General features: G+C 40.2%; 2 protein-coding genes and 1 long non-coding RNA gene across 4 annotated transcripts; 1 reads left to right on the top strand and 2 right to left on the bottom strand.

Annotated features, from left to right (window-relative positions):
• The first annotated feature begins 985 nt into the window (after positions 1–985).
• Positions 986–7,496, top strand: LOC5573417 (probable malonyl-CoA-acyl carrier protein transacylase, mitochondrial). Its single transcript, XM_001654541.2, has 2 exons — positions 986–1,950; positions 7,009–7,496. The coding sequence occupies exons 1-2, from the start codon at positions 1,174–1,176 to the stop codon at positions 7,423–7,425; spliced, it is 1,194 nt and encodes a 397-aa protein (XP_001654591.1). The 5' UTR covers positions 986–1,173; the 3' UTR covers positions 7,426–7,496.
• On the bottom strand, positions 4,228–5,250 carry LOC110675974. The gene is made up of 2 exons (XR_002499961.1): positions 4,854–5,250; positions 4,228–4,625 (listed from the first exon to the last, which is right to left on the bottom strand). It is a non-coding gene; the product is annotated as an uncharacterized LOC110675974 (long non-coding RNA).
• Positions 7,497–7,509: 13 nt separating the features above from the next.
• On the bottom strand, positions 7,510–9,043 carry LOC5573416 (cytoplasmic tRNA 2-thiolation protein 2). Of its 2 annotated transcripts, none has more exons than XM_001654540.2 (2): positions 8,942–9,043; positions 7,510–8,874 (listed from the first exon to the last, which is right to left on the bottom strand). In XM_001654540.2, exon 2 carries the CDS (start codon positions 8,864–8,866, stop codon positions 7,529–7,531), a length of 1,338 nt encoding a protein of 445 aa, XP_001654590.2. In that variant the 5' UTR covers positions 8,867–8,874; positions 8,942–9,043; the 3' UTR covers positions 7,510–7,528. The 2 variants fall into 2 exon arrangements, with proteins under 2 accessions (XP_001654590.2, XP_021697830.1); XM_021842138.1 differs by having other exon boundaries at positions 7,510–8,890; positions 8,942–8,995.
• Positions 9,044–13,654: the final 4,611 nt, after the last annotated feature.

Consider the following 13,654-nt stretch of genomic DNA (forward strand, 5'->3'; position numbering starts at 1 on the left):
TTTACCACCCCCCCCTGTTCATTTTACCCACAGTTCCCCTACCACCACTAGAGTGCCTGTAAAGAGTGACGTCTTGTTCCAGCTTTGACAGGTCTCCTGCTCGATTGGAATGCGGATTTGCATGGAAATGACAGTTCGCCGCTGATCCAATTTTGACATTGACGCCACTCTTATTTAAATTCTGATTACCACGTGATCACTCATTCTGGAGTGACTATGATCTAGAGTGCGTTGTCGCATCACTGCTGTTGGTTGTCAAATCAAAGTGATATTGATAGTTCGCAAGTGATATTGATAGTTTTAGCACAAAGTTTTAGTCCATCAGCTATCAGCTGATATGATTGATATTGTGCAACTCTGCAACATCTTGCGGACAACCCAGAGCCCATTCACACATTTTATAATGCTGAAGGAGGTGGGTGGGTGTCTTCAAGATGTTACAGGTCATACAAAATTCGGAAAATATTCTTACAAAATGCGTAATGAGGGGGGTGGGAAGGTGTTGAAAACGGACATTTTTGGCGTTATGAAATTTGCGAATAGACCATAACGCCGGAAATCACCATTTTTGACACCCTCCCACCCCCTCGTAACAATTTTTGCATGAATATTTTGAATTTTTTGTATGAGCTGTAACATTTTGTGGATACCCACCTACTTCCTTTCAGTGTTATGAAATTGAATGAATTGTCTTTATTATCGAGACTTTCAGCCCTTGGCTGGTTCGTCTCTTAAAAGCTTATGAAATTTGTGAACTAGCCCCACCCTCTTCAGCGTTATGAAATCTCTCACAGCGAACCGGGATACCGAAATTCATACAGAGGATAATGTGGAAAATATCTATGGATGCTGGCAACAATGAAAAGTGCATCCCAAAGCGAGTGGAACTCAATGAACGCAGCCATGAAATTTTCGCCCGCGAGTGCCCATTTTCGCCCGAGAATATGACAGCCGCAAATTAGATCTCATTCAAGTTTGACAGCTGTTCTGTTGTTGACATTATCTCGTTAATCAGCTGTGCTGCGCACGCTTTTCTGGAGTTTTTGTTGATTTTCTAGTCGTTGCACAAGTTTCGCAAATGAATCAAACATATTCACGAAATTGTTGAATAAAAGAAGGATTACTTATCAGAATATTTCAACTCACCGCAGATTCAAACGTTCAATCAGGACCATGTTCTCTAGAACACTGGTTAGAAGATTCCATCGAGCATCTCTCCTACAGTGCAAACCTGAAGCCTCCAAAGGACCACCTTCTCCGGGCTCGGAAAAGGTGAAGGATCTTTTGGACAATGCGGCCACATTCGAAGACGTGCGACCTCAAACCCAAGAGGACTCCTGGGCCACCCTTCCGTACGTGGACGGAACATTCTTCGGTCGCAATCAGGCGATGAAATCGAACCGGCCCAAAATCGATCCCCGCGAGACATCGATCATTCTCTTCCCGGGTCAAGGGGCCCAATACGTTGGCATGGCTTCCAGATTGCTCAAGTTCCCCGGGGCACGAGACATATTCGCTTTGGCCAACGAGGTGCTGGGGTACGATTTGCTGAAACTGTGCGTGGAAGGCCCGAGGGAAAAGCTCGATCAGACCATGTACTGCCAACCTGCGGTTATGGTTTCCTCCCTGGCCGCGCTCGAGCAGCTCAAAGAAGAAAGACCGAATGCAATCGATAATTGTTTTGCCACGGCCGGATTCAGTCTGGGGGAGATTACCGCCCTGGTGTTTGCCGGAGCCCTCCCCTTTGATAAGGCGGTTAAGCTGGTCCAGATAAGGGCAGAAGCAATGCAGTGGGCAAGCGAGCAGCATAAAAGCGGAATGGCAACGGTACTTTTTTCGCCGGATGCTCGACTTGGGGAAGCTTGCAAAGATGCCGTCAACTGGTGCATTCAACGGGGCATGGAAAATCCGGAATGCCGTATAGCTAACTATCTGTATCCAAGCTGCAAGGTAAGTGAGGGGAATTAGTTTCTCAAATCGTAACGTAACAAGATTTTTTTTATTCCGATCATCAAATTACCGATTAAGCTTTATTTTAGGTTGCTGAATCCAATGCCACTCTCAAATAATATAGTTCTCGTCTCGCAACAAGTTCAGGACTGGTAGGTGGTAACGAGTCAATTTTTTCGACCTGGTCACTAAAAATCACTACTTGCAACAAAAAGTCACCTTTTTTTCCCAAAAAATTGATCACTAAAGATACTATTTTCGTAATCTGATGATAACAAAATTGAATGATGGGCTGGGGGCTGTAATTACGTAAGACAATTTTTGCGGTTTGGTAAGATTTTTTGTATGAAAATCAAAAATGGTTTGTATGGCACGTAAAAAATCGCAGACCCTCCGCCCATCCCCCCCAAAAACCCTTACGTAAATCATGGACGACCCCGGGTCAGCTTTTCAAAAACAAAAAACAAGAAATAGATGTATGTACCTAGTATGATTTGAAAATCAACGTGTCAAGTTTTTTATCTTGCCGATTAGACTTATTTTTGATTCATAATTCTTTTTTTTTCTTTTAAGCTTTAGTGGCTGAAATCACCCCCTGTTGTTCAAGCATGTTAAGATGGTCCAAAAACTTCTCCTTAAGTTTGTATGGTACTTGATATGCACGCTTAAATATCGGTTGCTCTGACTTAAAGGTGAGATCGGCTTTGAAACCTATAGCTTTTTCACGGAACTGTTCAAGAGCTAGATGGTTAACGTTTTCATTACTCATGAAAACTTGTTTCCATTCCGGATAAAAGGTCTCCATCCAGTCTCTGCCCAGTAGGGGTGTAAAATCAGTTTCACTTTTTAAAACTACAAGTTTTTCCAAGCTACTACGACCATTTAGTTTAACCTCTACTAACAGCTGTCCAGTAACCTCAAGTCTGGTTCCATTAACCACTACTAATCTCTTGGTACATGCATTAACATCAACAGAACGAAAATGTTTTTTATACAACTTTTCACTAATCACAGCAACTGCTGATCCCGTATCCACTTCCATTAACAACTTTCGCCCTTGAACTTCCACCTCTACTAAGCACGGCTTGCTCACTGTAGAACTACCTCCTATCTTCATGCACTCTATATCCGATTCGTCACTGGAATTATTTATACGTATTCTATTGAATTTGTCGAACGGTGCTGCATCTGCAGAGTCTTCTTGCTTAACGACTTTCACCGAGTTATTATTTAAGAACCAGCAGTTTTTTCTAATATGTCCCACTCGCTTGCAATAGTTGCACACTGCACTTCTGTGTCCATTCCAGTCCGTTCTACCTCGTGTGGATGCACTATTGTCCCTACTTTTAGAACGACTATTTGAACGATCGTAACTTCTACTTCTTGACCTGAAACGCCCGCTGCGGTGGTCAGAACTTCTACCTGCATTTTCTTCCTTTCTTTGGCCTAATCGATGCTTCACCGACAGAACTGCTCCAACTTCATTCGGATCAACAATTTCTTTAGTTCTCTGACCTGCTTCTTCGTCACTAATAATCAACTTCTCTAGTGCATCTAAATTTATCTCATCTTCCATCAGTATCTTACGCTGCAATTTTTTATCTCGCAAACCGAAAATGAGCCGGTCGCGTATGGCTTCGTCCTTAAATTCTTTAAAGTTACAACTTTCAGCTAAAAGTCTCACCGCAAGAACACAATTTTCCGCACTTTCCGTTGGCCCTTGAAATTTATTGTAAAATTTATACCTATGCATAAGTGCAGGCTCGGTTTTGTCAAAACGACACTTCAACTTTTTAATCATCTCCTCATAGTCTAAATCATCTACGTTTTTCTTCGGAAACAACAATTTTATTTCATCGAAAACATCATCACCACTAAGGGATATAAACCATTGCTTTTTCTCCTCAGGCTTTACTTTGTTTAACTTGCACATGATTTCAAAACGCTCGATGTAGTTACAAAACGATTTACCAACATGATAGTGGTCTATCGTTCCGATCATGCCAGGAACAGACATTGTTCTGTAAAATCACCGTCTACTAATGAGATGAAAAGTTTAACTACTCACTTGTGCAGCTCACTACTCACTAGCTCTCACCGATGCAACTCCTCACCGGCGCAGTTCTCTGACTGACGTCACTCCACTCTCTGTCGCTCACGCTCTGGAAATGTTTGCTGCCGGTTGCCACTTGCTGATTTCCCGACGATCTGTCGTCCGTTCACTTGCTCTGGAGATGGTGATACGATACTCCGTTCGATTATGATTGATAATGTTACAATCCAAACGATCATGCAAATCTTCGTTCGGTGTTCCACATGCACTGCTCACGCCCTGATGATTAACTTCTCGCTCGCTGATGCTCGCTCATGCACTAAGCCTCAACGATTTTCTCGATCGTCTGACTTCTTCCCACGACTCAGTTGGTCTAGATGGTCACTCACGCTCTTGATGTTTACGGCGGTTTGGCCTTCTCCCTGCTCTAGGTGATCTCTCACGCTTTTGCTGTTCTCGGTGGTTTGGCCTTCTCACTGTTCGGGATGATCACTCACGCTCTTGCTGTATACGACCGTCAGCCTTCTTCTCGCTATCGATCCTTTCAATATTGTTCGGCGTTGATAGTCGTCTCCTATTTATTAGCGAACAAAGCGTAATGACTTTGAATACAGATCGAGAACTGCGAATGAAAATTCAAAATGGAGATTAGTAATTATAAATAGAATAAAAGATAGTTTAAGAAATTTGAAATGTACGTAATTTTTTCACCACCAGGAATTGCTATTTCACTGAAATGGCTTAGATAGACACCTCTAGGGCTATCACAGCTTTTCCTATGCTCAACAACTACTCTAGCAAATTTTTGCTTACAAGCACGTTGTCTACAAAGGCCGTACACTTTACTTACCCAAGCTCACCCTGGAAACTTTCCGTCTGAGCTGATTATCCGTGGATCCGTTTCACTTCTCGTCGCCACTTTTTTATCTTGCTGATTAGACTTATTTTTGATTTATAATTCTTTTAAGGGGTTTTCTCACTTCTGCTGTAATAAACAGTACACCGATATAAATAGCCTCCGCTTACAACTGCGGCTGAAGTTCGACTGAACTCAATTATATTTTCTCTCATGAGCCGATATCTTTTAGTACATCTTCGATTACACGCATACAACTTACAACTGACAAATGTTAGGATATAGATAGACATTCCTGGTTAACTTTCAGGAAGAATTCAGATATATATTTTGTAGACATTTTCAACGAAAAATTTTTGTTTTGGAGAAGTTTCAGACAAAACTTAGGAAGTGTTTTAAGGTTAAATTTTCTGGCCGTAATATTTGAATGAATTTTGGCGAAAACCAGTAAGGTACCGCGGGGCAAGTGGGTAAATGGGGTAAGTGAAAACAATTGATATATTTTACTGAATATGTGAATTAACGTTTTAAACTCATGCGTAAACCTTTGAGGTCATTGAGAACATTACGATAGGTAAGAGATTTCTGAGATTTGTCAGCCATTATTGCATAATAGAGTGAAAAATTGTTAACCTGTCAATTGTTACTCCGTAACAAGTTGGCGGCGTACAATCTTATTTTAATATTTTCAGTGGAAAAAAGTTGCGGAAAATAATTTCCTGTACCACTTCTTAGTTGTCCTCTGTGACAGTTTCGAACCGCAATAAAAAAAGTTTTAGTATTAATTCGATGTAGACCTAAAAATAACTAAATTTAAACACCGTCAATTTTCTTATCAGGTGGGGCAAGTGAAAAGTTTATCGTTAGAGATTGAATTTGTGTTTTCTCTTCAAGCAGCCATAAGTAAACATGGTTCGCAATTATCATAGAAAAACATAACGTGCTGATAATTCAAGAAACACTATACTCAAGCGTTAAAAGCTATTAGAAATCATGGAAATTCTCTAAAAGATGTTGCCAAACATTACAATATCAATATGTCTACTTCGGGCAGCCAATTAAAAGGAAGACGTTGACTGAAAAGTTGCAATATTAGAGAACACACGGAAATCTTGTGAAATGTCTATGTAAAGCTAGTTCAAAACATAAAAATGGGATATAGGTCTATCCACATAAAAAAGACCCTAAATACGTTATTGAAGGATTCCGTTTGATTTCTCCCGAAGAGTTATCCGACGTCATATCCGACTTTCTCAAAAACAAATAACGAGCGGTGGAAATTCTACAAAGCAGAAATGCAATTGCTGTCCTATAATGTAAGAACTAACATTGGAAATGTTGCAGTTATAATGTTGTCGAATCATTTCAACTAACATAACTGAACAGAAGAAAATTGAAGTGATAAGAATAACATTTTCTTTGTTTACATGTTACTTATGTTATTGTTCATTGGGAAGCCTTAACAAGTGTTAAAGCTAATAGGAATCGTGAATATAACTGTTTGTTTTTGAATTTATTGTTCAAAACGGTAAACTTTTCACTTGCCCCACTTTTGGGGCAAGTGAAAAGTAAGGAGACATTTTTCAAAAACTTTTTCTGTATTTTTTTCTTCAATTTTTCATAAAAATCAATTTCAGCATGCTGCTTATATATGGTGGGAGTCAAGCTAAAAAATATACACAACCTCATTTGTTTCAATTTAAAGTCTCTAGAATTGGAAGAATCTCAACTATGCGAATTCCATTACCCACTTGCCCCACGGTACCTTACCTATATCTTACAGCCCTACTAAACTTCAATCAGTTTCTCACAATAAAATTGCGCGCGGATTAGGGGCAGATTGAATTCCATTTGGCGCGTGAAAGATCTTAGACTTTTCTAATTGTGTTGTTGAATACGATTATATAAATATTTAATCGTTGAAAAATAATAATAATAATAATAATAATAATCGTGTAGTGCTGAAATATTTCTGAGAGCGGCATTAGATTCAGCATTCTCAAATTCCAAATTCAAAACACGGGATTTGATCTTTGGGATACGCAAAAATGTTGATTTTGTTCCACTGTTATTATCTTGATTTTTTAGGTGTCTGCCAAAGGCGAAGCGCAACTTTAATAAAAAGACAAATAATAATAATCAATTTCAGGTAATCGCTGGAAACATCGAAGCACTCAAATTCCTCGAGGCCAATATGAAAAAGTATGGCTTGAAGCGCATCAAACGATTGCCAGTGAGTGGAGCGTTTCACACCGAACTGATGGCCTCGGCCGTGGAGCCATTCGCGAGGGCGCTCAAAAAGATAAAAATCGAGGAACCCATCATCAGTGTGCACTCGAATGTGGACGGCAAACGATACCGCAATCCTGGACACATACTGAATCAACTGCCGAAGCAGATAGTCAGACCGGTCAAGTGGGAGCAAACCTTGCATAATCTGTACGAACGGAAAAGTGGCGAATTCTTCCCACGCACTTTCGAGTGCGGTCCTGGTAAAGGTTTAAAAGCCATTCTCAAACAAGTCAATGCCAAAGCTTGGGATTCGTCTTTCAATATAGAGGCATGATAGATGATTGAGTTGTTACTTTCGTTTTAAAAAGAGAAATCATACACGGGGTTGTCATCAAACAAACTAAATTATTTTCAGATCTTCGCTTCAGAAGCATGTATTATTTCCCATCGAAATCGACCAATATATTCCTACATGCGTGGCACAGCTCCCGTTTGAGTTGTCTCATTTCATCGTCCTCCAGTTCTGCATTGACCAATTTGCATGCGTCCTGCTCCATCAGCTTAGTACTTTCGATAATTTCCTCGTGGCTCAGCTGTACGTTTATTCGCGAGGATACCATTCGGGAAAACTCCGTGGCAAAGAGCGTGGTCGAATCTCGATAATCGAGGGCTGAATGACAGAATTTGCACTTCCGAGGTTCTTCTGCGTTTGATTCAAGTTTCAGTGATTTATCAAACAGTGTAGCGAAATGATCGTCGTCTTCTAGTTGGTTATCACAAGTCGGTATCTTTTCCGCCCCAAGCTTATCTCCAGTTCGGAACACAGTGGACACCGTCGAAGGAAAAGATAGCTGAAGCCCGTCGACAAACTTGGAGGTCAAGTTTTGCAAACTTGATTTGTCTAGGTATGGGTCTACAATCGCTACGCTTTGCAATTGATTCTCGGCAAATTTTAAGTAGTATTCGATTTCTTCCGGATTTAAATCTCGCATAGGACGAATAATTTTCCGCTCTTCGTCTCGGTCGTCGCAAAAGGCAATGTCCAGTGCTAAGGATTTTCCTCGGCCTAAAGACACGTCCGACAGTAAAGTCTTTGCGAGTTCCAGCCCAATGCTAGAAAGGAATATATACCCACATTCTAGCTTCTTGGCTATGGCCTTGTACGTTTGCTTCCTAGTCTGTACGATAAAGTCCTGCTTCGACGTTATGCTTTTGATTCCTTGTAGAACCTTCGTAACCTTATCTTGGTCCCCTATAAATTTCCCCGCCAAACAATTGTCCTCAATACTACAGCTATCTTGAGCACCAAGAACGGTGTAATACGCCGGAAAACCAAACTGTCGAAGAATTTGAACCTTTTCCCTAACGCTCTGCTCATATCCCTCTTGATCCCGGCCAATGAAATCCTCACCAACAAAAACCACGACCGGATCCACCCTCAGCTTCTTGAAGGCTTCCTGCTCCAAACCATGTCGGATCATATCTAGCATGACGACGTTTTCCGGTGCCCCATTGAACACCACCATCACCTTGGAACCTCGTCGCACAATTTTAGTGGCCCCCAGTGAAGCTCGGAACTTGTGCCGCACGTAGTGCAGGAAACACTCGCGGCACTGAGGCTCTTTCTGGTTCAGTTTCAGAACTGCACGCTGGTCGTTACATTTGCGGCATATTTCCTGCTCGATTGTGGTGGCGCCTTCCGGTAGGGGGGATTCTTCCTTCATGGCGTGAACACCGCCTTCGTCACCGAAATCATCCTCACCGATACTGCACATTTTTTAAACTATAGGAAGCGAATGCTGATAATAATTAAAATCGTATCACTTTTCAGGATTTTTAGAAATTTTTACTTGCGCTGAGCCCAAGAATGAAAAAACACGCGTTTGTTGTTATGTTTTGACAGTCCTAATCGAATGTGATCTAAAATTTAGTTTGTGGTGGCTGCGTAAAAACTGCACGGAAAAATGTCGATTTTGGTTGCATGCATAAGCTAAGTATGCTGTTCCGCTCAAGAAAAGTAAAAATTTCTGCGGATACTCTGAAAAAACTTAATCTTGTTAGTTTAAATGGCACACTAAAATGCTATTCGCCTGGTTGGGTCTAGACCTTGTATATAAACCAACAATCGGACCTAGTATATCTTGACCATATATGGGGTTCAGTGTATGTTGAGCATACACGGAGACGGAATTCAACTCAATTTTGGGTTGTTTCAACGCAATTCCGTAGTTGAGCCCAATAACTCAATTTTGGGTTTATTCACAAATTTCATAACGCCAAAAATGGCCATTTTCAACACCCACCCACCCCCACGAAAAAAATACGATAGTCGTCGATTTCAACGTGCTTCCCGCGCGGCCAAGTGCAGGAGACATTCACAAGTTTCTGTGCAATATATTGGAAATTCGAATGACTTCCGTGAAAAACCTCCAAATGCACAACATTCGGAATTGTGTCCTCATTGAGATGAGCGATTTAGAAACAGCAGAGAGAATAGCTGCTTTACATCATTTGAAGCACTCAATGTCGTCAAAAAACAAAAAGTTCAATATTCCTATTTACATGGAAGATACTGCGACGAATGTCCACATCCACGATCTCCCGCCAGGAATACCAAATGCAGTTGTCGCCGATCACATGAAGCAGTATGGGAAGGTAGTGTCCGTAGCTCGTGAATTGTGGAAAAAGTTCTTCCCCGGTGTTCAAAACGGCGTTCGTGTCGTGCGGATTGAACTCAAAAAACACGTACCATCATACGTGCGAATTCTAAACCAGCTTACGACTGTTTCTTACCGTTCGCTAATTCCCACTTGCCGGCGGTGTGAACGAAAAGCACACCCCAAACAAAAATGCTCTGAAGCAGCAGCAAGCGAAGAAGAACAACAAACTACAATGCAATCTTCATGCAATACCAAACAAGTGGCTGACAACCCAACACAGATAGATGCAACACAGCAAAAGCAGGCGCGAAATGTAAACGAACGCAACATTGACTACAGCAGCAGACGAAACGGAATGTTCGTGAGATGAGCCCATTGGATAACTCACCACCGCGAAAGAAAAAAGATCCCAACGCAGAGCCCCTGCTGGACGTGTCTCGTGAAACCGGCAATAATGATAACGAAATGGAAGCAGAAAGAATAGTTGATGCGAGTACAGACTCTGACTAAGGTTCAGATCCCGAACCAGATGATGTAGCCGGGTGGAGAATTAAATTCGACAAGCGGTCAAAACGGCAAGACAAATTTATTGCTAAGTACATATTGCAAATGAATTGATTTTTTATGTATGAAATTGAATTGCAAATTATTAATTTTTACTCTGACACGAATGCACCTGTTTGGTGTTAAGTGTCGTTAATAAAACAAACAAACAAACAAACAAACAAAAGTACCAGAATAACGGCCTAATTGACAAATGTAAACAAACTGATTTATTTGATGAATTACAATCATATAATGCACAGCTGTTCCTTAAAAATGACATTTTTAACGAAATAAGTGAGAAAAGTAAAACATAAGGGCGCATTTGATATTTGCGTTTGATACGAACTCTGATGTCAATTTCGCCCATCTTCCCCCCTCGCGGTAACCGGGCGTATTTGAGATTGAGTCTGGCAGCAGGGCGCATTCGAAACTGACTGTGAAGAACAGTGTTGACCAGACTCATTTCCCCGAAATTCGAATTGTGAAGCCATGAACTGTTATAACTGTGCGTTGTATTCCTGAGATGGAGGGGGAGGTGGTTGGGCTTGAGTGTTGCACACTGAACGAGATCTCCCGCCATAGATTGAATGATTTGTAATCCAGCTTTTTAAAATCGCTAATGGCTGCCGCCAACAGGTTCGTTTTCTGGTAGGGATCGGTCGATTTGACGTTTGGCTTGGGTTGTTTTACATTGAGCGGACCCAAGCCAAACGTCAAATCGACCAATCCCTATCAGAAAGCAAGCCTGCGGGCGGCAGCCATTAGCGCTCGTAAAAAGCTGGATACACATGGCTGTAAATATTCATATTCCTTATTTTGAATGACTATTAAGGAATATGATGCAGCCACCGACTGTTGAACAAAAATCATCCAATTCTGAAACAACTTTTGCTCTATTTTCGTATGACAACAAGCTGACAGTTGAATTGAGAAAACACAAATGAATAACATGCAATAATTGACGGGTTTTATTTTCTACCATGCCCCTAATCAAAAATCATTCAACTTTCGTCTGAAATATCATACGGAAAACTAACGTTCCTAAACGTCAAATTATTCTTGGAATGTTTACATAAAATATGGTGGCAGCAGCGTGGTGTTCAAGTTTCGCCTCGTGGATTTCACAGGTAATTGCAGAAATCCAGAATTATTTCTATATCAATTATATTTGTTACTTTCAAGCTTGTTTTCTAGTGTACCAAAAACCGCAAATCGTGCATCCCAAGGCCATCCATTCGAATTCTGGAGTCACATCAGCAGCCACTTCATGCAGATGCTGTAGGGATCGTGCGACTGGCCTCATGAGATGAAATGAATATTTTTTTGGATTAATGTGAATTAGTGAGGTTGTAATTAACAATAAAATATGATGTGTATAAAACTATTAAAGTTGTGTTATTGTTCAAAGTCGATTCGTATATATTTTTATTAATACCAAACATGTAATTTGTATTGTTTACATTGACATATGAAAATCATTCAAATTCAAGCATCTTTTCAAAGGATACAAATATTCTCAATAAAGGATGATTTTCATACAGCGCGATTTGTAAACAGATGACTTCACCGAAGATGAAAATCATCTTGGATGTGTCTGAAAATAGGTATGGGGCTCGGATGAGGCAAAAATCTATGGCGGAAGATTTCGTTCAGTGCACATGGGATCCGACAGTTTCGATCTCGGTGGGCCGCAATTCAAGTTTCGGTGAAATGATTCGCACTCACTCACTCACTCATTTCATTTCACCGAAACTTGAATTGTGGCTCTCTGGGATCAAAATTGATCGATTTTGTGTGCAGTACTCAAGCTTAACCATCTGCTTTTCTATCTTAGGAGGATAGAGCATGGTTGTAGTAGTTCGTGGCTTCGTAGTTCGGAAAATGTTATTTTCGGGGAAATGAGTCTGAACAACAGTGGTGCAGAAGGGCGATAGTGATGATGGTTCACGTTAGAAATCCTTTATAAGAGAGATTCGCGGAAGCTGACATTTCTGTCAAAGTGTGAGCCAATCGAGCAGCGAGAGCTGTCAAAGTGTGAGCCAAACGAACATGCGTTATGTTTGTTTTGAACTTTTCTTGAGGAGTAATGTTATCCACTTGAAATTATTTCGGTAAAAGTAATTTTGCATGAAGCAAAATAAATGAAATATTTTTCTTTTTTAAATTTTTTTCAATGCGATTTTTAGTTGTTGATTTTTTGGGCTGTTTATTAGTTTGAATGTGTAGCTCAAAGATCTATAACGAAACAAAGTAATATTTTTAGCGATGAGGAAGTCATGTCCGTGTTACAATATTGTTCTCGACGCCGAGAAAAATCAGCACTGCTGGTCATTGGCAAATATTTCCATTTTACTTCCGCGTATCTCTCTATATAGGATCACTAGTTCACGTGAAAGAGCGTAGCAAAACGGCGAAGCTGATGATAGTCAAACCAGAAGGACGAGGTCAAAAGGCGCAATCGCTGCTGTCAAACTGTTCAGTGGAATACCTGCACTGTAAGATCAAAGTACCCTTTAAAGGGTAAAAAAGTACCCACTTTGAGAGAAACTAGTTTAACTCATAAAAAGAGTAAAGGGCCTTTACTCTTTAAAGAGTAAACGGCTTGTACGTCAGATCAACGAGTGAATTTTACCCATTATCCAAAACAATTGTTCTGAGAAACAGAGTAAAATTTACTCTTTTTCTAAATATGAAAACTGAATTGAAGTTAATTATTTTTTCTCGTTTATAAAATTATCAACTAAAGAAAGTTCATGCTAAAAGCATTTTTATTAAATAAAGTATTTACAGGTGCGGGAGCATAATTCATTAGTTAACGTTGATGTTGTTAATCTAGTAAACGGGCAGCTGCCTTTGGTGATTTTGTGCACCGGGATATGCATAAGGGATGTATTTGGCAGCAATAGTATCCTGTAATATTTGAATGTTGTCTTATAATCAGGACACGACAGGGAAATACATTATACTTACCATTGATCTATCCGAATTTCAAAATACTTATTTAAATTATATCTTGTTACTGCAATATTGAAAGTATGTCAACCACTGCTATATAAAGAACTATTACAAAATTGAAAGATTTTTTTCACCCATTAAAGAGTAAGTTCATGGAATATATAAAAGGGTAAAAAATACGCTGTATCTGAAAAATTAAAGTACCCGTTATTTTGACGTTTCCATATATCAGCAAATAATGGGTATTTTTCACACATTAAAGAGTAATGACGAGTTTACAGTGTGTAGATGAAAAAAACCGCACCCCCGCTAATTTGAACGGTACCTCATGCAAACCATCGGGATTCATTTTTAATTTGAACATCTAGTCACCCTTTGCCTGATTTGCTTTGATTCTGCATT

Source organism: Aedes aegypti, chromosome 2 (genome assembly GCF_002204515.2).
Source record: "Aedes aegypti strain LVP_AGWG chromosome 2, AaegL5.0 Primary Assembly, whole genome shotgun sequence".
In the NCBI taxonomy this organism is placed as follows: Eukaryota; Metazoa; Arthropoda; class Insecta; order Diptera; family Culicidae; genus Aedes; species Aedes aegypti.